Here is a 26,280-nt window from a genome sequence, read left to right on the forward strand (position 1 = left end):
CCTCCTACTTGGGCATTTTCCAAGTGGTCGATTCAGAAATGTAGTGCTTTGTATGCTCTCGCACTGGGCCTGGTAGCAAGTGGCACTATGCAGAAAGAGAAGCCGAGAATGAATACGTTTCACTGGTTCTTTTACTGTTTACTGTGGTCACTGTCAAAGTTCTAACGGTTGCCATTGGTAACAGACAGTTTAGTTGCAATTGGTAGACACGTATGAGGGTGTCGTGTGCCTGCGGCGGCATGGGGAGTCTATAACAGACAGAGACGCTGTGATCGGCCATACGGCGTCCGTGCATCATGTGACTTGCGATTTAGACACTGGTTTAGGTACAGGCGGATCAGTTTCTATACGTTCACACCTGAGCATCATACAAATGAATAAGCTCTCCGCTCTCTTTCTTCAAAGATACTTAGAAGGAATCTGGTCGTTGTTTTAAGGAATTGAGTGAGTTGTCGAGAAGAATTTAGATGGGTTGCTCTTGGCAACAGCGGCATTTATGTCTGGTAGGTTGCTATGGGCAACTGCCCCACATCAGGAATCGCTTCACTGAAGACGGAAGCAGGTTGATATGAACAACTGCTACAGGGAATGAATTCTAGGGGTTGTTGTAGGCAACTGCGCCATGTCGCAAGAAATCAGATTGGTCGATATGGGCAATTGTTCCACTGCAAAAGGAATCCTTTGGTTGCTATGGGCAACTGCTCCGCTTAAGAAGAAATCAGTTGTGTTGCTATGCGCAACTGCTGCAAAGAAGAAAAAATAGGTTGCTATGGACAACTACTCCATGTACCAAGGAATCTGGTTGCTATGGGCAACTGGTTCACTTAAAGAGGTATCTGTTTCTAAGGGGACCTGCGCTACCAATGGCGCCAGCAACAGTAACACCTAGGTAATGGCCCATGCATTACTACATCACCCACCACCATAACGTCTGTGGTCACCATGACGCACTGCTCCCCGGTAGTGACAGCAGTGGCCCTTCCCCCCTGCGCTGTCACTTTAAGAGCGGACACATTACGTCATGGCTCGCCGCGGTGCATTCTGGGCGGGGAGGAGACCTCGCCATTTTCATTGGGGAGCAGACAGAGGCGGATACCGGCTCAGCAGCTGCAGGAGGAGGATGCGCCCCTGGACCTCGGCTGTCAGCTAGGAGAGGCTCGGGCCTGGGCCGGTGACAGGAGGACGCGGCATCCCCGGTATAAAGCCCCGGACACCCCTACTGTCACCACTGAAGAGTACGGACCGCTGAACGGTACGGCCGCCAGGGGGCAGTGCTGGCGCTATGCTCGGGTGTTATTGTGGGAGTGCAGCGGCTGTGGGACATGGCGGAGTACTGCTGCTCCGTCATAGGTCAGGCTGCAGGATGGAGAAGGAGGCCATGTTAGGTGCACAGTCATGGAGGAAGGGGCTGCATGGGTGTGGGGGCTGGTGTAATGATGGACGCTGCACTGATACTGGGGGGTCTGGTGTAATGATGGACGCTGCACTGATACTGGGGGGTCTGGTGTAATGATGGATGCTGCACTGATACTGGGGGGTCTGATGTAATGATGGATGCTGCACTGATACTGGGGGGTCTGATGTAATGATGGATGCTGCACTGATACTGGGGGGTCTGATGTAATGATGGATGCTGCACTGATACTGGGGGGTCTGATGTAATGATGGATGCTGCACTGATACTGGGGGGTCTGATGTAATGATGGATGCTGCACTGATACTGGGGGGTCTGATGTAATGATGGATGCTGCACTGATACTGGGGGGTCTGGTGTAATGATGGATGCTGCACTGATACTGGGGGGTCTGATGTAATGATGGATGCTGCACTGATACTGGGGGGTCTGGTGTAATGATGGACGCTGCACTGATACTGGGGGGTCTGGTGTAATGATGGACGCTGCACTGATACTGGGGGGTCTGGTGTAATGATGGATGCTGCACTGATACTGGGGGGGTTCTGGTGTAATGGATGGTGGCTGCACTGATATGGGGGGGTTGTGGTGTAATGGATGGTGGCTGCACTGGTATGGGGGGCTTGTGGTGTAATGGATGGTGGCTGCACTGATATGGGGGGCTTGTGGTGTAATGGATGGTGGCTGCACTGATATGGGGGGCTTGTGGTGTAGTGGATGGTGGCTGCACTGGTATGGGGGGCTTGTGGTGTAATGGATGGTGGCTGCACTGATATGGGGGGCTTGTGGTGTAATGGATGGTGGCTGTACTGATATGGGGGGCTTGTGGTGTAATGGATGGTGGCTGTACTGATATGGGGGGCTTGTGGTGTAATGGATGGTGGCTGCACTGATATGGGGGGGTTGTGGTGTAATGGATGGTGGCTGCACTGATATGGGGGGGGGGTTGTGGTGTAATGGATGGTGGCTACACTGATATGGGGGGGGGGGGGGTTGTGGTGTAATGGATGGTGGCTACACTGATATGGGGGGGGGGTTGTGGTGTAATGGATGGTGGCTACACTGATATGGGGGGGGGTTGTGGTGTAATGGATGGTGGCTGCACTGATATGGGGGGGTTGTGGTGTAATGGATGGTGGCTGCACTGATATGGGGGGGGGGTTGTGGTGTAATGGATGGTGGCTGCACTGATATGGGGGGGGGGTTGTGGTGTAATGGATGGTGGCTGCACTGATATGGGGGGGTTGTGGTGTAATGGATGGTGGCTGCACTGATATGGGGATTTTCTATGTAATAGGGAAAAGAATCTCCATTACTGACGACAATGTTGCCCCTATGTTTTTCTGTGAGCCTCCGTAGTAATGGCCCAGACACTTCCTGTGAGAGATGCAGACATTGTATCGTATCAGTGACCGTCATTGCTCTTCAGGATGATGTACGTTACGTAGTTGTGGGTGCAGAGTGCGGCGGCCCTCGTCTGTGAAGTTGATCTTGTCATCGAACACGTGTTAGAGGTGGGGAGCAGCGATGTGCGGCTCAAGATGCTCCATTGTCCTTGGTTGTACCGTTCTGCTACAGTCCCAGAGATGGAGGAAGTATTATCACGGGGTCGTGCTGTTGGATCGATACAGGGAGCATGGCAGTTCCATCCATCTTGTTCTGTGGATACTTTGTGTTTTTATGGGTGCTGTGCAGTGATGGGGTTATTAGGTTTAGACTGCATTGTCCTGGCGGGGGTGTCTAGTTGGAGGAGAAACGTTTAGATGCCCAATATGAGGGTCTTTCAGTATTACAAAACACCAATCTCACGGGACACGTCATGAATACTTGGAAATGTCCTGGCTTCTCGATTGATGAAGATTGTGAACTGGAAATGACCCGCTAAGGACCGGAGTTCTACTGATGGCACTTTAGGTCGAGTGGCACCAATTATACAGGTAGACAACACCAGAAAGATGAATTTAAAGGGAACCTGCCACAACAAATTTGCAGTCCGATCTCTGGACACTCTCTGATCAAGAGTGGGAAGAGCTGAGCAGATTGATCTATGTCCCGTATATTCAGTATAACTTGTAGTCTATCCATTTAATTCATGCTTATTCTGGGTTTAGGAGACCAATGGGCATCTTAATCTGTGATCAAAAGTTATCTCTAGGCACGCCATTTTCGGTGGAGGTTGTCAATCACTGATTAAGACCGCCCCCTTGACCCCTAACCACAGAATGAGCAGGGATCCCAGTGGATAAATAACAAGTTAGACTGAATATTTGCCTACAAACCGATATATCAGTCTTCTCCTCTTTACAAAATGCCGCCCATAAGGTGACAGCGATGGTTGCCTCGGCACGGGGCCGTCCTTTCTGGTCTTGCTTCTCCTCAGCCATTTGCAGATTTTGGCAGACTGGAGGATGTCCCCTAGAAACAACGAGATAACTACTACATAGATAAACCTGGTCTGCAACATGTGACTCCCGCCCGTAGCTGTGGTGGGATTACTGCGGCCGAGGTTGCAAGGACTGTCAGTTTGACTCTTTGGCTTGGATCATCTCTTGTGATTATCCCTCCGGAGAGCAGGTGGATCGGCAGCAGTGAGTCATTGTGGGTATACACCTACTGATTCACCTGGCTGGATATGCTGCAGAATCTGCCTCTCCTGGTTATCCTCCTGATATTGGGATGTCTGGGTCAGAGCTCAGCTATTTTGGCCTTGTCTCCCCCCCCCCCCCCCCCCCCCCCCTCCTAGTGGGAATGGAGCTACATGACGGATTGTGGGGTTCATGCTTGTTTGTTAATATATGCCCCGGTGTCAGTGCCATGCATCACCCCCCCCCCCCTCCAGATCCAATCCAGAATAATATAAAGCAATGCTAGTCATGTGCAGAGAGGACAATACGGAGGGTAAAATGGTGTCCATGTAGGAATACCTGCATCACAGCTGCTGTCTTCTATAGAGCAGCTGCAGGGGCATTGTGCTACACTTAAAGGGGCTCTCCAAATTCCTAAAATAAAAAAATCCGGTGTGCGCTGTATGCATAGTCGCCCGTGCCTCTTCAGTCTCTTTTTTTTTTTTTTTTTATCCGTTTGTCCTGCCCACCCCTGTTTTCACATGTTGATATGGGGGGGGGGGAAGCAGGTGGACCACTCAAGACATGAAGCTATCAATCCCATGCTTTGATTTAAAAGCCCATCCACCTTTACAGCGCTAGTCTTCGTCCCTGTCGTTCAGGAGGAGCTGATCATGGCAGTATGAAACATGACAGACAGAAGTGATCGGCAGAGAAGACCCAATTTTCAGAGCTGGATTAACCCCCTTTAAAGGGTCTGTATCTGAGGCGGATCAAGTGCCTGCTGTGGGACCCCATGGATTTAAAGGTATGTCCCAGGATGGCTTAATTCATGCCATATTGGCACCGAAGTGTGGGTATGGGGTACTCAGCCCAGAGGGGCACGGAAAGGAGATGCGAGCTTGTTTTGATATGGCTGTCCTTAAAGGCCCCCTACAAAACTGGATGGTTTGTCGGTGGGAAAAAAAAAAAAGAATGGTAGTGTAAGAGGGAAGGGTTAATAAAATTCTTCCAGGGTAGAAACAATATTGCGGTAGGAAGGGGCAATTATTGTGCCAGGGAAGGTTATAGTGCGTTATTGTGCGGGAGGGAACAGGTGGATGTGATGTGGGGTTAGACTATAGTGCGGGGGTGCATTGAGAACTGCAGGAAAATAATAGCTAATGCACGCTGTTTTGATGCATTCTTTTTTGCAAGTAAATTATGTTAAAAAAAATCATTAATCCACCATAAAAGTGCACGGCACACTGTTTACTTCTGGTGTTTTGAGGGGGTAGGAGAGGGGTATGATGCATGGTCCCCTGCATGCCATGCAGTGGCACACGGTGGCGGCTTTGTTAGGTACATTACTGCAGAGGGCACGGACTGCCCGTAAACCTTCACGTCAGCACATGGCAACCGCTTTTCCCGTTGCAAGGTTACGTGTGCAGAGTTTCTCTTGGTTGCTGCGCTTTATTAATGAGATGGGGCCTGCTCCTTATTCTGGGCTGTCCTCGGCACACCCTGCCAGTGATGCATCGGGCACCGTCACCCTGCTGCCTCAGACAATGGAGCCTGGCAACAAAGAGAGGCGCACGGGCTCCGATGTGAGAGCCGAGCCGCATGCCCGCATTGTTATTCAGGTGGTGCCACGGCCTCCCGGGCGCACTGATTGTGATCTGCGCTGGATGCCCGTGTAATTCTCCGGGGCTGCTCTGATGATTGCTCTATTTAATCCCATTTTCTGGCTGTCTGGTGTAATTGCTCTCTTAACCCTTTCTGCTGAGTTAGCTCCTGGATGGGGTTTGCCGGAGACTTTTCTTTTATAGAATCATGTGTAATGTTGCCCTTTTCATGTCCGGTTTCTCAGCTAGGAAATTCCAAGGGCTTGTATGAGATGAGGAGGGGGCTCCTTAATTTCCAGACTCCTTTCCAGCATCTGTGTATTGCACAGGGGCTTTCTTGTGGCTTTCTACCAATATTGCTAAAGTCTTTCTTTATGTGGTACATTATTGCACCCATTTTTGTTAAATCGTTTAGGACAGTGCTAAACTAAAAAAAAAAAAAAATATACCTTGCTCACCTCTGTAATCCCCCACAACTCTAATGGTTCCCCCATATGACTGCAGTAATGGCATTGCATAAATTTGTTACCACTGCAGCCAGTCACTGCCCCTCATAGGCCTTGTGCCCTCATTGCTGGCATCCATGCCAAGGATAGTGATCGGCCACAGAAACCCAGGGTTATCTATGGGAGACCACCCGGGACTCAAGCCAAAAGATCTGTAGGACCCAATCCATGTCTGCTGGACCAGATCCCCTGCAAATCTCCTCCTAGCTGCTGAGTAGTAGGCCTGGCTAGATGTTGTTGCGCTGCTAGCTCTGTGACCATGGACTACTGGTGTGCCTGTACTAAGATGACCATAGAAATCCATGGATCCAGGCAGGAAAACGAGTGTTTGCCCTGCAGTGCAGGAAGGTTTGGATCTTCTTGGCTATTATATGGCAGCTTCTCCAGGTCTTCCAGAGCACAGTGCAGAGATATCCCTGCTGTATACTGGAGAGACCTCAGCTGGAGACCAGTCCTGGCAACCGAGAAGCTTCTTGAATGTCTGTTCCCCTGAGACATCTAATAGCTGCAGTAAATGAGCCGTCTATCTTCTCCTTTACCATTGCAGTAAGAAAATGTACGGCTCCATCAAGCCCAGACCAGTCACACCCTGATATACGTACATACCTACTGCAAGGAATGGCTGTTGCCGAATACCATATGTGAGCGTACCGGATAATCTCGTCTGCAGAGAAGGGAACATCTGGCTGAAGATATAGATGAAAGGAGCCCACCTCTGTGGCTTATGCAAAAATAAAATCCTCACATACATTGTACTTGGATGCAATTACGTTAGAATATCAATAGTTATCTGGTAATTTAACTTTCCCGTATCTTTCCCCAAAAAGGGTTGTTGTCTAGCACTGCACGGCGCATATCATGGTCTTGTATCCCAGCTTAGCTCCCTACCTCAAGGGATCCCCCTCACTGTCTTATGTGACATGACTGGCTGCAGCAGGAGCCTCCCCCCCCACTGCTCTGTCTGCAGTGGTACAAAAACAATTGTTAGACTCTACCCACTTCTCAGCTGCTTTTTTAGCTGAAGATGGGTTTGATCTGCAGGAGATTAACCCCTTCTACAAGTCTAACGTTCCTCTAACAGTTACTCAGATGGAGACCTCTTTCTGCAGGGCACAATAAGTGCAGACCCCTCGGCTAAAATGCTGATTCCATGGGGCAATCGTCCTCCTCCTGAGTGTGGAGGTAACATCGCAGCTCTCGTCATTGTTGATGTGACTGGTTATGAAGGCTCTGTGTAAGTCACACTTTCCATAGTTACTATGGGCACTCGGAGCGTTTTGGCCACGTCGCACCATGTCCTCTGCTGTGTGCAGGAGTCTCTCAGGACGTGAGCTCATGCTTGTGTGGGCTACACTCCACTGACTCACATGTACCAGCTTCTAACGCTCCGCATCGTGTCCTCCCTGTTACAAACACCTTTAAGCCCTTTGTAAACACTTTATCTCGTACAGTAACAGTCGAAAAGTACGGTCTTGTTGCCCTTACCCCTAACAACCATTCCAAACTGCTTTTGGTGAACAGGCCGACTCCACTCTCATGCTCTGTAATTTGCCATACACTTTTCTTTGATTTTCCAGTGGGCAGTACCTCTTCATCTTCATTCAGCCAGCATTATCAGTGCAGGGCATTCCTTACCTTTAATTCTCAGCATGCATTGCTCCTCTCATTATCCTATTACTTGCTTGTCCTAAACTGAAATCTTGCCTGTATGCAGTTTATCGTACAAGAAAAGAGGAGCAGGGGCGCGCGGGCCCCAGCATTGATCATTTATAGTTCCGATATATAGATGAATGTTATATTAGACTTTGCGTCCATAGTTTAAAAAAAAAATAAAACATAACACTCCTGCCTTATTTGTATATACGATATAGACTAGATTTCTGGTGCATTGTATCTCTACAAAAAGTGTCCTCTGCCTACACAGCCATGTAACTGTTTTCAGAAGGTTAAGTTCCCATGATGACTATTTGCCACTGCCTAGTTTCTGTTCCAAAAGAAAAAAATGCAGCATATTACTGCTCCTGCAAAGTGGATGGGATTTATAGAAATCTCACTTTTCTGCTATGTAAACTGACCTGCGGGCCGTGTTTCAAGTCCGCAACATGTCCCTTTCTCTTTGTGGGTGCACAGAGTTTCATGTACGGATTTTACACACAGAATTCCATAAGATGCGGAAAATCCGCAGGCAAAAGAAAAGGCCTGTAATCTGCACACCACTCTGGGAAAGCCAAATACCTGGAGAGAGCAGACTCCAGCTGCAGGAACAAAAATGTGGCATGTGAACATGGCCTAAAGGTATGTGCTCTCAGGGGGTTTTAGGACATTTTGGAGCAGAAACTCAAAAAAAAAAAAAAAAAAAAAAAAAAAAAAAACACCACATTCTGCTCTGAAAACTCTACAAAAATGTCTCCGTGCATATCCAAAAACTTGCTCTGAACACTCACTATCAAAGCGTCAACCTCTGACGTTTGTGTCTTCAATATCCTAAGATGGAAGTGAAAATGCCTTCCATGCACAGTTCTCTCTTCCTTCTCTCAGGAGGGACTCCATGTGATGAGGGAGAAGATGGTGTGTGATGTGATCGCTGGAGTAATCTGATAATGTGTATTATCCTCTACGGATCACAACATGCAGTGTGCATACTCCAACCCCATTAAGTGAGCAAAGAAAAATATGTTGATATATTAAAAAAAAAATTTTTTTCAAAAAATCGCCTTAAAGTGCCAGCCACTAGGGGTTCACTTTTTTTTGTCTAATTTGCTGCCTGCTGTCGAGTGTAATCTGTCCAGCAGCCGAGACTGATTACTAGAAGTCTGGATGGGGCTTTGTCTCTCTGCTTCTGCTTTTCTTGCTGCATACAGCTATAGCAGAGAGATATAGGGCAGGCGAGTCATTGAATATCACAGCTTGCTGGAAAGTGAGCGATAAGAATGTCCAGCACACATAGTGCTGGTAGAGTATTGACTATGGAACTGTTCATTTTAATGCTGTAGACGGTTAGTTATAAAGTGTGAATTGGAATCCTTCATACACCTTGATATTGAATTTATTTTAAGGCCGACTCAAGCGATGTAAGGTTTGCGGCAGGACGAGGATCGTGATTAGTAATCACTGCCGACTTCCTACCTGATTCGACATGTTCCAGGGTACATTTCCCTCAGTCTGGCCATTGTATTGTCCTCCAGAACAAACCTGACTGGAGAACACTGTCGTAAGCAGTCTGTTGCCAAATGGCTCAAGGGATCGTTTTCAGTTTTTCCGGTTTTCTGTTTCCCCCTCCCTGGGTCACCCTCGCAGAACATAGGTCGCCGCCAGTGATGATTGGCACAGACCAGTTATAGTTGGTTCATTGATTACTGGGAAATGTGATACTGTAACGTGAGGAGAAAGGTTATTGCTCGCTAGAAATGGGACTTGAGCGTCTCTCAATAAGTCACGTGAATGTGTACGGGATAGTGTCCCAGAACTCGCTTTACATCACCGAGAGGATTACGGCTGTTTACCTCAGTCGGTGCCACTTTAAAATAAAAATCCTTTTTTTACTGAATTCCGCTGTAGTGTTTTGTAGTCGTAGTCAGCCAGGCTGCTCTACCCAGCAGAAAAGGTGAAGTGATGGGCTGGTGTGGCCCATGTCAGTAGATTGGGAGCCTATGGGTGTGCATGCATCTCCCGATACATTAAGGAATGGTTATCGCCAGAAGGCTTCTGATTAGGCCTCTTTCACACTTCAGTTTTTTGTCATCAGTTAAAATCCGCCAAAATGGTGGAAAGCGGGTCCGTTGTTAACTGAAGTGAACGAATGTCAGCGGTCCGGTATTTTGACGGATCCGTTGGCTGAAGAATTTTAAAGGAACCGCAGTCCGGGGACGAGAGAGAGAGAGACATTTTTTTTCCACCGCCAGAAAGGATTTCAGGGTTAAATTCCCGGCTGACTTCCTTTCTCTGGGCATGCGCACTGGAAAATGCGGATCCTACAGCAAAAAAAACGTTGCAGGGTCCGTCCAGGCATGCCGGCGGACGCAAACATTTTGGCGGATCCGCAAAAAAAACGGATCCAACGGATGGCCATCCGTCAAGATCCGCCGGTAATGCAACTCAATGGGGGAAAAAACGGATCCGCCAAAAAAAATGGCGGATCCGTTTTTTTCTAAAACTGACGGATTTTGACGGTCAAAAATGGAAGTGTGAAAGAGGCCTTAGCGGAAACCTGCAACCTGCACCAGTCAGAACGGGGCACTTCCATCCACCTCGTAATGGAGCAGCGGGGGCAGCTGAGTGCTGTGCTTGGCTTTTTCTGGCAGCCCCATAGAGAATGAATGGTGCTGCCATCAAATAATGGGTCATGTTAGGACGGGGCTTTTATTAGGATGGTCCAACGATGGCTCATGAGGCCAAAAACAAGAGCGTTGGCAGTGTATTATTTCAGGGTTGCCATCCGAAACAAAAGTGTTTGGTGCAGTGTGTATTTCTAGGGCAGGGGTCCGCAACCTCTGGCAATGCAGCTGGGGTGGATCTAGTATTCGCCAGAGGATACTGACCCTCCCAGCTGAACCTCTGTCTCCGCGACTCCACAGCCTGGCCTTCCATAGAGTGTAGGATACTCTGCACCTTCCATTGTGACGTCACAGCTGAAATGTTGCTCCTGAGAGTTAGGAATCTGCAATGTCGTGGCGGAGGTATTGCCAGTGTGCTGCCCCTGATTATTTCACCGCTCAATAAACGCAGCCATGCTTTTTGCTGAGGCTTTTTCTTGCCTTTTCTATAAGGGCTTCGTCCCTCCCTCGCTGGCGCTTATGTGCTGGTGACCTAAATCTGTCGTTCTTCTCATGAAGGCCAGTGATTCAGTTCTCCCTTGACCTCCGCAGTTGGCAATGACCATGTTTAATTAGGCTATAAATCCAAAAATAATAGGTCGGCGGGTGATGGCCGAGTGCCGTCCTGTCCTAGCAATGTGGACATTCTCTCCCACTGCAGATCTTGCTTTCTGGTAATGGAGCCACACTTCTATAGCTGGAAATGTAGCTACGAGACTGGTTTTGATACCAGTGTAAGCCACCGACTACTTTCTCTACTTCAAATACTAAATGTGTTAGTTATTTTCTGTTGCGTTTGTTTTTTTTGTTTTTTTTATGGCAAAACCAGTACCAGCAAAAGCAATGATTTCAGAAATCTTGTGCACTCAATTTTTTTTTTTTTTTCCTGGATTTAAATTTGAGCGTTGCAGCATTTTTCCAGATCTTCAGCAAATAATAAAAACAAAAAAAAAAAACAAGCTTGCTATTAGGAACGACTTCTTTTGGGGATTTTTTTTTTTTCTTCCTTATTTCTTTTGTATATTTTTCTTTGCTTTTATTCTTAAAAATAGAGTAAAAAAGAGAATCCTTCTTTTTTAAATTTTATTTTTGAGCCTTAATTCTATGAGTTCATGAATTGTGTAGAAGCGGCTCTAGTTCAGCACTTTGGCCTTCCCTGTTCTCCCTCTTTCCTATAGCACGACTGCTGCTGAGCCGGCAATAAAGAAATCCCGTTCTGCTTTATCAGCCTCCGGCCATCATGACCTCTGTCTTCTCATCCCTCGCAGTGATTGATATGTGATGCCCCCCAGAGGTTAATTCAAAATGACCATCGATCCCTGTTAATCAGCGCCCGGTCTGCTGTCACACTGTGCACAGACCCCTTTCCAGTAAGCCATCCTGGATCAGATAGTGCGCCCGTATACAGAGGAGCGATGACTGGCACTGTACATGGAGATGCATGAATAATAGATGCCAGCGGTTTGTACGGTTTAGTTTCCCAGCACGTGGCGGTCTTTGTTCCAGATATTGATGCTTGAGGATTGTGCTTCTGCATAATTGGGCCGATCGGCAATCTTGAAGACCCAGAGAATTTCTATGGAAGCTCTCGCTCGGGATACTGGTTTTGCTTTTTCAGCAAAGTCTACACTGAAGAGGAAAGTGTGCCGGGTTTATAGGCACGATATATACCGTATCTATTTTATATGCTGCCTTAATACTGGCAGGATTCATAGAGGAGGGGAAGATGGCGCTGCTTTACAGATACTGTCACAGCAGTCTAGTCTACGAGCCCGGCTACGTTGGTCTCGTGTTTGGGGGCTTTAAAGGAGTCGTCAATCTTCGGGGACAATTTTCTTTTCATAAATGCATGCATTTTGGGCTAAAAAATAATTTTTTAAATCAGGTTTCATTAAAATGTTTGCACCTATGGGGGGGCTTTAAAGGAATGATCAGTTTTCAGTTTCATAAACATGTCCCTCCTTCTTGAGCTTCCTTCAGCTGACTGATGACCACAGACCACATCAAAGTTGAAGGTTCAGGGAAACTAAACAATGCAAAATTGTTAGTGAAACCTAATTGCAAAAATGGCATTTAACCCCTTAAGGACCAAGCCATTTTGTAGGTTAATGACCAGGCCTTTGAATTCTGACCAGTGTCACTTTGTGTTTATAACTCTGGAACGCTTCAACGGATCCCAGTGATTCTGAGATTGTGTTTTTTTTTTTTTGTTTGTTTGTTTTTTTTTGTTTTTTCGTGACACATTGTACTTTGATAGTGGTAAAATTTCTTCAAAATGTATTGTTTATTTGTGGAAAAAATGTAAATTTGGAAAATTTACATGAAAACTCCTTCCCAGAAAACACGCGGTTTTTCGCGCGGTTTTTATGCGCGTCCCCAGTCTCATAGAAAATAGCTAAAAACGCGGACTTTTCCGTAAAATTAATGCTCATGCTGCGTTTTTTACCGCGATGCGTTTTTTTCGCGGAAAATTGCATCAATATGCACAAAGTGCAGAATGCATTAAAATGAATTGGATGCTTCTTTTAAGCAATTTTTAAGTGTTTTTGCCGGTAAAAACGCATAAACGTGAAAAAAAACCGCTTACGTGGGCACACAGCCTCAAGGTGCTCAAAACCACATTCAAGAAATGTATTAACCCTTCAGGTGCTTCACAAGAATTGAAGCAATGTGGAAGGAAAAAAATGCACATTTTAAGCTTTTTTTTTTTTTTTTTTTTTTTTCCACAAAAATTTTACTTCGGACCAGGGCTGTGGAGTCGGTAAGCCAAACCTGCGACTCCGACTCCTCAATTTCCCTTACACCGACTCCGACTCCACGACTCCGACTCCCACATATATTGCTTATATTTAAGTGAAAAATTTATTGTAGTACAATGTGAACCTCAGACATTTAATCATTTTTTATGATCCAATAATCAAGATATTTAGATAGAACAGAATATATATTGGTGTACTACCCGGTTTTCATTCTTTTTGGTACAGATACGATATGGATAGACAGATATGGATAAATGGATAGAGCAGATTTCTAATCTGCTTTTGCTATTGAGTAACATTATCTATGAGCTCAAAAACCTTTCAGGTGATGCAGTTTTTTAAAAAGATGATCAGCTTTTGCAGCGGAAAAACGTATCCTCAAAAAACACAGGAAAAACGCTGTGCGTGAATGTAGCCTTAGATCAGGAATAGAACAGCCATTTATAGAACATTTCATAACTTTCCCAAACTCCTATGAAAAAATATTCAGCACATTCTGCATTGAACTACTGTACCCAATTTATTATATATTTTAGGAGTCGGTCCATTTTATACCGACTCCAACTCCGACTCCACCAAAATGAGCACCGACTCCGACTCCACGACTCCGACTCCACAGCCCTGCTTCGGACACAATTTTTTTTTATTTTATCAAGGGTAACAGAAGACAATGGAGCCCAAAAACTGTTGTGCAATTTCTCTTGAGTACTCCAATACCCCATAGGTGGAGGAAGACCGCTGTTTGGGCACATGGCAAGGCTCGGAAGGGATCGAGCACTGTTTCAAGTTTTGAATGCAAAATTGGCTGGAATTGAGAGCGGACACCATGTCATGTTTGGAGAACCTCTGATGTGCCTAAACAGTGGAAACCCCCCTCAAGTGACACCATTTTGGAAACTATACCCCCCAAGGAACTTATCTAGATGTGTGGTGAGAATCTTGAACCACCAGGTGTTTTACAGAAGTTTATAGCCGAGCTAAGGCTACTTTCACATTAGCGTTTTTTAGCGCTGCGCTTCGTGCACAATAGCAACATATACAAAAAACGCATCATGCGTTTTGCATGCTTTTGCCGTTTTTAGGCACCTGCGTTTTAACCAGTTTCTAGCCATGTTAACTCTTAAAACGCATGCAATTTCAAACGCAGGCGTGCGCATGTCCATGTGCACGCCTGCGTTCCCATAGACTGTAATGTGTTATTTTGTCGCATTCCCTGCGCAAGCGTGTTTTTTTTTTGTTTTTTTTTTTTACGCCGATGGATGGACCCAAAAATGCAACAGGTTGCGTAAGGCGCGCCTAGGCGCACACTACAAAAAAAGCATGTGCATGAAAACGCACATGAACGCGTGGAAACGCTAGATCATGCGCCCGCCATGTTAAACGTAGGGGAGCAAGGACGCGCACGATGCACTGCGCTAAAAAATGCTAATGTGAAACCAGCCTAAGAAAATTAGAAAAAAAACCCACATTTTTCCCCGCAAAATTTCTTTTAGCCCCAAACTTATTTTCTCACGGGTAACAGGAGAAAATTAACCCCAAAATTTGTTGTGCAATATCTCCTGAGTGTGCCAATACCCGATATGTGGGTGAAAACTACTATTGAGGCACAGTGCAAAGCTCAAAAGGGAAGGAGCGCCATATTATAGTGGATATTTTACTATTAGGCTATGTGCCCACGTAGCGTTTAAATCCGGACACTGAAAACCGGACTCCTTCCCAGAAATCGCGCGGTTTTTTCCACGCGATCTTACCGCGATTATGTTCGATTTTGCCTCGATTTTCGCGTGCTATATTCAAGCACTTTCCAAGCGATTTGAAGCATCGCTTGGAAAGTGATTGACAGGTTGGTCACACTCGTCAAACAGTGTTTGACAAGTGTGACCAGGTTTTTACTATTGAGGCCGCCTATGCGGCATCAATAGTAAAAGAATGTAAAAAATAAAAAATCGGGGTATATTTACCTTCCGACATCCCGGGCCTCAGTGTTCCCAGTAATGCCTTGCGAGACCTGTGATGACGTTGGTCTCGCGTTGCTATAGTGATCTCACGAGACCACTAGAGTCACGCGAGACTACGTCATTACAGGACCTTGCCGCAAGGCATTACTGGGAACGCTAGGCCGGGAATGCAGCGCAGAACGTCGGAAGGTAAATATACCCCTTTTTTTTTTTAATTTTTTTTTTTTTTTTTTTTTTTTTTACAGGGGTATGGTACCCAGGGCCTGGAGGACAGTCTCCTCTCCTCCACACCGTGGGTACCAACCGCACATGAGACGCTTAACTTTGCGCATGGTGGGCATAGCCACATGCGGGAAGTAAGCGATTCTCATGCATTCCTATGGGTGCGGAATCGCGGCAATTCTTTGCAATTCCGCACAAACGAATGAGCATGTTGCGATTTTTCTTCCGCGATGCGATTCCGCCGCGGAAAAGCGCAGCATGAGCACAGCATGTGCGGAATGCCATAGGAATGCATGGGGTGCGTTCTGTACAAGATTTTTAAACATTTTCGCGCCGAAAATCGTGGCAAAAAACGCTTAAAAATCGCATCGTGGGCACACAGCCTTATGGTTTGAGGGTGCCATGACCCACTGGGAGTGCCCCTGAGGTGCTAGAACAGTAGAACGCCCAATATGTCACCCCATTTTACAAACTACAGAGTGAATTAATCTAGGGGTGTAATGATCATATTGATACCACTGGTGTGTCACAGAACTTTATACCATTGGGCAGTGAAGGAAAAATTACATTTTTACCATACAAATTTTGTTTCAGCCCCAGATTGAACCCCTTAGTGACGGGGCCAATTTTTTAAATTCTGACCAGTGTCACTTTATGGCAGTAACTCTGGAATTCTTCAACATATCCCAGTGATTTTGAGATTGTTTTTTCGTAGCACATTATAATTTATGATAATGGTAAATTTAGGTTGATATGGTTTTGTGTTTATTCATAAAAAAAAATATCAAACTTGACAAATGTAAAAAATTGCAATTTTCCCGTCTCCCATGACAGCACACATGAGTATAAAGGTGCCGTCATGGGCTCTGCAATACCGGCTACTGGTAAGTAACCTTAGTGTTTTCCTGTCTCCCATGACGGCACCTGTATACTCATGTGTGCCGTCATGGGCTCCGGAAAAACCAGCTACCGGTAAGTAACCTTGGTGTTTTCAAACTTTGAATGATTATCCCTTTAATCCAGATAGTCGTACTACAGAAAAACATTAATAAGTAACATTTCCCACATGTCTGCCTTACATCAGCACCATTTTTAAAATGCTAACTTATTTTGTTAGCCTTTTAGGAGGTTTAAAAATGTAGCAATAATTTTTCATTTTTTCAAGGAAATTTACAAAAAAATTTGAGTGACCTATCCCAGTTTGAAGTGACTTTAGGGGTCCTATATATTGGAAAACCCCAAAAGTGATACCATTTTTAAAAACAGCACCCCCTGACATATTAAAAACTGCTGTCAGGTAGTTTATTAACCCTTCAGGTGATTTTCAGGAATTAATGCAAAGTGGCATAGCAGGAATGAAAGTGTTTGTTTACCACCTAAATGTCGCTAACTTCTGAACTGACCACTATATTCGGGAGACTCTAATGCCGCTATTTGGCCATGAACTGCCATAGCAAACATCAGGACCACACTATCATGCTCTGTGTTTTCAATTAGATTAATGCGAAAGCTGCCACAATCTATTAACCATTTATTTGATGTGGTCACTTTTGACAGCAGCAAATAAGGGGTTAAACAGATATGGATGGTGCCAACACCAATCGTTTGTGATACAGCAAGTTGTCAGCTATAGTGTACAGCCCACAGCTGCTGGATTGTCACCTGTATGGGGATTAAATTCTCTATCTCAGGTCAGTAAAAAGACGTATTGGCTGTCATTAAGGGGTTAACATTTTCACACAAGAAGTGGGTAAAATTGGCACCAGAATTTGTCCCATTGAATATAGAAATACACCATATGTGGCTGTACAGTACCACTTAGCCATACGGAGAGTCTCGGTAGGAATGGAGCGCTATTTGCCTCCTGGAGTGCATATTTTCCTGAAATAGGTTGCGGGCTCCATATGCAGGGCACCGTAAGTGCTAGAGAGCAGAATCCCCCCCCCCCCCCCCCCCCCGTGTGGCCCCATTTTGGAAATTATATCCCTGCCAAATGTGAATGCTAAAGGTGGTTTATGCACACTGGGGCCCAGAAGGGAGCGCAGAATTCACTGAATTTCTTTTTGGGGGCAATGAGCCATTTTGATTTTCCAGACCGTTTGTGCTACCAGTGGCGTGGAAGTCTCCTATATTTCTGTTAATAGATGACGGACCTGAGTGAGACTTGCTTTTTTTTTTTTTGAGTTGAAGTTTTATTGGGAACATAACGTTTTGGATCACATTTATCTGGTGCTCTACGCTGAGCACGTAGCTTGGGGTTTCCATCTAAATCTCCAAGCTACATGACAAATGAAAATCCCAATGGATCCATTCACTATAATAAGGCAGCAGAGTTACTCTGGACACTGTCTGGCCTCTGTTCAGAGTTGTCCTTCCTTTCAGAGATGCACAAAACTATGGTGGACCGTGTTTTTATGCACGCCGAAAAACACTGACACCGCCGGATCACAGATCCTATGGCGTCCACAGTGCCTCCACATCTGTCTCATTATAGGGAATCATCCGCTGGTAGTTCTATCTGAATCGCATATTTCAGAGATTTACACAGAAACCCCGGTATAAGCGCTCAGTGTAGTGCACAGGATAAATGTGCACCGAGCAAATCCAGACCAGGTGAACTGGCTTTATTTATTTTTTACGCCGTTCCTCGTGCAGTATAAGTGATTAGACTACTTTATTCTTCGGGTCAGTGCAATTACAGCGATACCCGATTTATATCCATTTTTAATCTTTGGCTGCTGTCATATACTAAAAGACTTTTTTTGGCAAGAAGTTTATACATCGCCATATTTTGATAGCTATAATTGTCCATATTTCGTCCCACAGTCATGTGAGGGCTTGGTTTTTGGTGGGACAAGCTTTTTTTTTTTTGTGTGTTTTTTTTTTTTTTTTTTGTTTGTTTTTTTGTTTTCGGGGACATGATTGATTTTTTTTTTTTTTTTTTTATACCTTGATTGCTTTCTATTCTGATTTTTGTGGAGGCAGAATGAACAAAAACCATCAATTCAGGAATTTTTAATTTTTTTTTTCCCTCCGTTTTGGGTGTGGTAAAATTGACAAGGCAGTTTTATTCTTCGGGTCAGTACGATTAGAGCGATACTGCATTTATATATTTTTTTTTTTTTTTGCTTTGGTGCTTTTACACAATAAAAACTTTTATAGAAAATTATTTTTGCATTGCTTTATTCTAAGAGCTATAACTTTTATGTTTCCACTGACTGAGCTTTATGGCGGCTTGTTTTTTGCGGGACAAGATGGCATTTTCAGTGATACCATTTTTATTTACATTCGTCTTTTTGATCGCATTTTATTCCACTTTTTCCAAGCGGTATGCTAAAGCATTGTTTGCTACTCGAACGCAGCATTTAGGAGGTTAACAGCCAGGGGCAGGAAGTGCTGATATTTCAGCATCTCCTGCGCGATCATGCTGCGATCGGTCAGTCAGATTGACTGATCACAGCGATCTGGGTGCGGGCACCGACAGCATGCCTCTCAGACAGCTGTCGGCACTGAATTGTCACTACTTGTTTACACGCAGTGACAGTTTAAATGCATGATGGATGCAGTCCGTCCTGGTGCGACTGGTTTGTGACATTATAGGATTAGTTCACAGCTTTGTTAAAAGTAAATTTAAAGTTATAGTGACTTCCTCACAGTAGGTCATAACTTAGAAACAAGCTCACACACTACTGTGTCATCACAATATAGAATACAGCCTATAAATGTGGCGTGATAATCTCACCACTATGACATCGGTGTAATAAAAACGTAACTGCACCACAAGTTGACAAAGATAAAAACAGAGTGACACTAGGTTCACTTCATCGTAACAAATCAAAACCACGTAATGACCTCACAGACAAGTGTGACCTCAAAAGACGTGACCACCTGACTCGATGGATCACCTCCTAAAAGTGATCAAACATGATTGAGACATCAGAATAGAACAAAGCCTATAAAAGAAGCCACACCCAGTCATGATGCCATCACAATTTAACACAGCCTATAAATAAACAAGCCAAAATGCCTTTTGTGGTCTTGAAGCCTGGTATCTTTGCCCTTGAGTTCCAAAGTCACTGGTCCTTAGCCCTTGGCATCTACAATAAAATAAGTGACCTGTTTTTAGTGTTTTTTTTTTCCACTTGTTTGTAGCAGTCTTGACCAATGTATCTCTGGGGTCCTGGCAAGCCATACAATACGGGAAGTCTTTATCTTTTTGTATGTTTCCTATGTAAATGCATATTCTGTAGGAGACTTCTTCTTTTGGTTTCCAGAGCACCCATTTCCTTAATACTTTCTGGTTTCCTATTGCAAAATTTTACATAGGGTACATGAGCCATAATGGGGAGGTCTGTTTTACGAGAATCTTAATTCCTTGACGGGTGTCCTCCCAGCGTCTTGTGACTCCTCTTTTGTTTTGTTTTTTTTATTTGCCATTTTCTTTGATATTTTTTTTTTTTTTTTTTTTTTGTTTTAGTGGTTTGGAGCCACAGACTTCACTTTTGCCGTCACTTTGTAAAAAATAAATTTGCACAGTTCAGCTTTAGCTTTTCCTTTTGATCGTTTAGTACACTAACTGCTGAAAAGGGGAGGAAAAAAATTCTAGAGGGGTGGAATATTGTCTTTCAAATTAATAGTGACCCCTTTTGGAAGGCTCCAAATAACATTACTTGATTTACTGGTGCGTTTAAGAAAAAAAAAAATGGGCCGGAGGGTGCGATATCTCAGCTTCTGTTTCCCCAAAGATAAGATAATGTGCAGAATTGGCAGTATTTATTCTGGTTGGCATACAAATTGGATCTTCAGAAGAAAGCATTCTTCCTCGTGCCACGTTTCAGCCACCCTCTTAGTCTCTTCTGACTAAAAAAAATAAAATAATTCCACATTTCACCTGTCTTTGATCAGTGTCTTGTCCATTTTTGTGAATGGGGGCTAAAAAAATCCTGAGATTTCTCAAGCTTTTCATATCAAACCGGCCGTGAAAAAATGGAGAGCACACAGATGGCCTCAGAGTGCTGTCCAAAGTTTTCACAGACCCATAGACTTGCACTGACAATTTTGATCTGAGAATCTGATCAAGATTGGATGTGAGTCTGTGATTTTGTCTTCCTCAGTGGGGGCAATGTGTGACCGCTGCATGGGGCAGGACTTATGGACCCACCAAAAGTCTTCTCTATTAACACGTTTAGTGCCCAGTCCCTACTGTAGCTTAGTCCACCCTCGTCCATGTCTGACGCAAGGAGTTGTTTGTGCTTACTAGAATCAAAGTTAATGGACGTGTCGACGATTTTTGGTGAAGGAATAACGTTTTATTTTTGCAATTTTTACATCGGGCTTAGATTGGGTTTGATACATTCTGGCTCAGTTCTGACTCTCCGGCATTCTCATGTTTTGCAGAATGTATGACAACATGTCCACGATGGTGTTTCTGAAGGAAGACAAGTTGGAGAAACTCACCCAAGATGAGATCATTTCTAAGACCAAGCAGGTGATCCAAGGATTGGAGGCCTTGAAAAACGAGCACAACTCCATCCTCCAGAGCTTGCTGGAAACACTGAAGTGCTTGAAAAAGGATGACGAGAGCAACTTGGTGGAAGAGAAATCCAACATGATCCGCAAGTCTTTGGAGATGCTGGAGCTGGGGTTAAGTGAAGCACAGGTAATTGCACGGTACACCGCCCTGCTGCTCATCAGGGAATGTGTCACCATGTAGCAGCTGGCGGGTCACACAACCAGTTTTACAGATTTGTGCACGCTCCTGAAATATCTTAGGCTTGCGTCATCCCGTGTGTTTAGCCCAAAAATGTTACATGGTTTGCGTTCAACTTTTGAGACTATATCTGTCTGTCCAATAAACATACCCCCTATTTACAGGATAGGTGATAAAGGTGTGATTCCAGAGGGTCCAATGACAGGTCCCAAAACCATTGTGTGAATGGAGCGGCAGTGAACATGTGCAAAGTGTTGGTCGCATAGGCTCGCTACTGCTCCATTCACACAGGGGATGTTGGGACTCTCATCAGCTGAATTTTCCCCAATTAATCCCACGTTTTATCAACTCTGGATAAGTGATAGATGCTTAAATGCCTAAAGTGGGATATTTTAGAGCATGCAGTACTCAGACAAGGAGAGCTGTTTGCAGGATCATCATAAAGAAAATGGGTAATGGGTAGCTTGTGGGGATTTCAGAGATCAGGACCCTGTCTGTTTAGACATAGGTTGCACTAGGCTATCCCCATCTACAGTGCGCACACAGGATTAAAGGGGTGTCTGATAAAGATGTCTGCTTGGAGAAAGGCTGTTAAAGGTGGACTTAACATATATGTGGTCAGCCATTCATGAATAGACAAGGTCCAGCTAGATCAGTAGATGTTGGTCTCCGCTTTGGGACCCTCGCCTATCTTGGATGAGGATCTGGGCACCCTTGTCAATTTTCAGAGCTCAGATAGAAATGGACTGAGAGAACCATCCTCTCCGTTCCTGGCAGCGCGCGTCGAGGCTCTATCTTGGAGATGGATGCAGGCCCCAGCGGTGGCATATCTATATATTAATTTGGAAGTAGCTACAAACTACATCTCCACTGTACTGAAGTCAGGAAAGATGCAACTTTTCCTGATGCAGTGATTCTCCTTTCTTTACTTTCTCCTGCGTCTCATTGGGGGACACAGAGACAGTGGGTGTTATGCTGCTTGTCACTAGGAGGACACTAAGTAAACCAGAAAAAAAGTTAGCTCCTCCCCTGTAGTATACACTCTTTCGCTGGATGAGATATCTCCAGTTCTTGCTTAGTGTCTATAGGAGGCACTTGGGTCTGGTTTCAGACCCCACCGTTTTATTTTATTTTTGAATTTTCTGTAAATTTTTATTTTTTAATTAACGGAGTGAAGGGGGCGACGGTTCCTTTCTACGGCCCGCTCTCCCCCGTAACAACAGGCAAGCATGCGGAGTATACCTCCCCGTACACTTTCCTGCAACGTACGGGGCTGATTCCTCTGGCGATGATCCTTGCGGTCTCGGTATTCCACGGATACGAGGGCAGGCACATGGAGTGCAATGGAGAAGACTGGAACAGCGCTGGCCTGAATCAGCCACATAGCTCTCCAGCCCCCTGCCATAGGGAGGATCGATTGAGCATACCCCTTTAAGAACCCCTCCAGCTCTGCTTCATCAGCCAGGAGGATGAGAAGACCTGCATGGATGGCCCCGGACAGCGCGGCCTGCCGAGCACTGGAGTGGAGGTATGGGGTCGGGTCCTGGCCCCCGGGAGAAGCGCCGACTTGGCATCAGAGGCGGTGCACCGCGACCCACCTCCCCCACCCCCGGTCTCGGCGCTCGGGTAGGCTGAAAATTTAGTCCCCGGCTTTTCCGGCCTACTAGGCCGCAATTTGAATGGCGCCGCCCCCGGCGCCTACCGTGGGTAGGCCGAAAATTTAGTCCCCGGCTTTTCCGGCCTGCTAGGCCGCAATTTAAATAGCGCCGCCAGCACTAACGTCGCCGCCCCCTCTTGGCGCCTCTCATTACTAACAACGCGCAATCCTAATCTCGGGGGCCATGTCTTTCACCTCAGCCTGCTCTGGATATGAGCTGTGAGGCCTGAATGCTGCCGGATACTGGGTGTCACCACAGAGCCACCGCTATTCCTCCCAGGGGACACAGCACAGGATAAGCTGCATCTGCCCTCAGATTAAAGCTTAACCCCTTCCCGGCACATTCCCTGAAGCTGCAGAGAGACTCTGCCGTTAACCCTTTCAGGAGCGCTATGTCTCAAACTAAGGAGGCTAAACGGGCTGATAAGAAGCACACTGCGTTTTTTACCGTGTGTACCACTTGCAAGTCTGCCTTACCCAGTGCACAGACTAATCTGTTATGCACGGCCTGCGACCCGACCTGTGCTCAAACGCCCCTCGCTGCCGCTGCTGATGGGCCTCCTGCGTTTAGTACCCCTGAGTGGGCTGCGTCCCTGTCACGGTCAGTGGAGTCTCTGACCCAGGCTATATTCTCCCTCCGGGAGGACTCTTTAAGTCAGAAAGCGTCCTTGCCTCCCGAGGAGGGCTCTGGCATCGGCCGGGAACCGTCCACCAGCATGGGCCGTAATCATTCAAGAGATGGTCAGGGCTCTAGAAAGCGGACCCATGACGCGTCCCCCTAGTCTCGGTCGCACCTCTGCGACTCCTGTCTCTCGCTCTCCCTCTCCTGAGGTTCACAGCGAGCACGACTCTGAATTCGAATCTGATACCTCAGCCCATCAGAATCCCCCAACTGATCAAGAGTTGCTTGATTCTCTTACAGAATCAGTCAACAGGATTCTGAAGTTGGATGAGGAAAATATTCCTGTTCCAGCACATCCTATCTCACTTAAGAAAACCAAGCGTGTGCACAGGTTATTTACCAGCCATCCGGACTTTAAGGAAATTGTCCAGAAACATAGGGATCGTCTACATAAGCGGTTCACAGGGCAAAAGTCTACTCAGGCTAAATATCCTTTTGATCCAGACCTAATGAAGAATTGGTTACAGTTCCCTCCGGTGGACCCTCCTGTATCGTGTCTTGCTTCTAAAACGCTCCTATCCGGTTCTGAGGGTTCCTCAATCAGAAACCCCTCCGATCGTCAAATTGACTACCTTGCCCGTTCAGTTTTTGAAGCTTCAGGAGCAGCGCTTTTTCCATCTTTCGCTGCAATTTGGGTTACTAAGGCAATGGCCGCTTGGGCAGAAGTCTTGATTACTTCCTTCCAGGGCACCAATCTTCCTCCGGAGGCAACCACTGTCACCAGGCAGATAATTCACGCAGCGGACTTTGTAGTGGACGCCTCTTTTGATGCCGCCAATTGCGCTGCTCAAACTGCCGCTTATGCGATCTCCATTAGAAGAGCCCTATGGCTCTGCGACTGGCGGGGCGGATCATTGACTTCTCTCCCCTTTAAAACGGGTCGTCTTTTTGGAGAGAAACTGGACCAGCTCATTTCTGATGCTACCGTGGGAAAAAGTAAATTCCTCTCCTCAACAAAAGGCTGTTATGCCGTTTCGCAACCAACAGCCGACGCGTTTTCGATCTTATCGCAACAATTCCGGTTGGTCCTCCTCTATCTTCTCTTCCAGATCAGGTCGGTCCCCGCGCGGAGACAGAGGCTCCGAGGTCTCATACAGACCTAACCGCTCTTGGAAACCCAGGCCTAGGGCTTCTGGATCTAGGGGAGCCAGTAGATCTCATAGATCTACCCAAGGTCTTGTTGCGGTATCCGGCGGACACCGACAAAGTAGGCGGTCGAATACTTCAGCCACACCTGGCTCGCGGTCGTCCACGACAAGTGGGTCAGGGAGCTGGTGTTCTCCGGATACAAGATAGAAATTTCCTCTCCCCCTCCCTCCAACTCGGTTTTTCCCTTCTCCCCCCCCCCCCCCCCAAGAAAGAGACAAGAGCCTTCCTTTGGGCTGTTCAGGCTCTGCTAAGGGACGGAGTCATCATTCCGGTCCCTCATCACGAAAGGTTCAGAGGATTTTATTCAAACCTTTTTGTGGTTCCAAAGAAGGACAGGACGATGGGAGACGCATTCTGGATCTCAAACTGTTAGGGTACAGCGATTCTGAATGGAATCTCTCCTATCAGTTGTCGCTTCAATGGGAAAAGGAGAGTTCCTAGCATCCATCGACATCAAGGAAGCTTACCTTCACATTCCGATCTGCCTGTCCCACCAGCAGTGCCTGTGTTTTGCAATTCATGAGGAACACTTCCAGTTCGTTGCCTTGCCCTTCGAACTCGCCACCACCCCCAGGCTCTTTACCAAGGTCATGGCGGCTGTCATGGGTATTCTCCACTCTCGGGGAGTAGTGGTGTTACTGTATCTGGACGACCTGCTCATCAAGGGTCCGTCCCTTCCAGCCTGCAAGGAATCTCTGGATATAACAGTAAATACACTTTCACTCCTGGGTGGAAGATAAACTTCGAAAAGTCTTTCCCGAAACCGGCTCAGCAGATTTCCTTTTTAGGAATGATCTTGGACACTTCCCGCGGGTTGGTTATTCTCCCTCCAGAAAAGACCCAAGCATTACAACAGGCAGCGCGGACTCTTTCCCAACCAACTTCTCACTCCATTTGTTTCAGCATGAGAGTTCTAGGAAAGATGGTGGCTGCGATGGAAGCAGTTCCATCTCCGTCCCTTACAGCATGCGTTGCTGTTAGCTTGGGACAAGAACCCGTTCTCCCTGGACCGTCGGATCCTTCTGTCCCTGCGGGTCAGGCAAGCCCTCAGGTGGTGGACACTGAGTCCCCCCTGAATCAAGGGAGGTCTTTTCTCCCAGTAAGATGGTTGGTAGTAACCACAGACGCAAGTCTTCTCGGCTGGGGTGCGGTCTTTCGTCACCACACGACACAGGGTCGTTGGTCGACTCGAGAGTCACGTCTCCCCATCAACATTTTGGAGATATGAGCGATCAGATTAGCTCTACGGAGTTTCCACCATCTCCTCGCAGGTCACCCCATCAGGATCCAATCCGACAACGCCACGGCTGTAGCGTATATCATCCTCCAGGGAGGTACCCGGAGCAGGATGGCCATGCACAAAATGAGTCACATCCTCCATTGGGCCGAGACAAACCATTCGCCCATCTCAGCAATTCACATCCCGGGCGTAGAAAATTGGGCGGCAGATTTTCTCAGTTGCCAAGGCATTGCCTCGGGAGAGTGGTCTCTTCATCCAGAAGTCTTTCAGCAGATATCTCATCGTTGGGGGACTCTGGATGTGGATCTCATGGCCTCAAGACTAAACAACAAGGTGTCTCGGTTCATTGCCCGATTGAGCGATCCATGTGCCATCGGAGCGGACGCCCTAGTTCTGCCATGGCACCGGTTCTGGTTCCCGTACATCTTTCCCCCTCTTTCCTTGCTTCCGAGGGTCATCAAGAAGATCAGAGCGGAGGGAGAGTACCAGTGATCCTAGTCGT

General features: G+C 46.3%; 1 protein-coding gene across 11 annotated transcripts in view; it reads left to right on the forward strand.

Moving 5' to 3' along the window:
- The first annotated feature begins 1,046 nt into the window (after nucleotides 1-1,046).
- The window catches only part of KLC1 (kinesin light chain 1), a 55,173-nt gene continuing 29,939 nt past the window's right edge, over nucleotides 1,047-26,280 (forward strand). For 5 of the 11 annotated variants that reach the window (XM_073570016.1, XM_073570052.1, XM_073570025.1 and 2 more), the window contains exons 1-2: nucleotides 1,048-1,252; nucleotides 20,738-20,999. In XM_073570016.1, the coding sequence (XP_073426117.1) occupies nucleotides 20,739-20,999 (261 nt within the window). In that variant the 5' untranslated portion in view covers nucleotides 1,048-1,252; nucleotide 20,738. Of the gene's footprint in view, nucleotides 1,253-20,737; nucleotides 21,000-26,280 lie in introns of all 11 variants that reach the window. The other 6 variants (XM_073569974.1, XM_073569994.1, XM_073569983.1 and 3 more) reach the window with 3 other exon arrangements.

This window comes from Dendrobates tinctorius, unplaced genomic scaffold (assembly GCF_039654945.1).
Source record: "Dendrobates tinctorius isolate UK_male_01 unplaced genomic scaffold, ASM3965494v1 ptg000006l, whole genome shotgun sequence".
Classification (NCBI taxonomy): domain Eukaryota; kingdom Metazoa; phylum Chordata; class Amphibia; order Anura; family Dendrobatidae; genus Dendrobates; species Dendrobates tinctorius.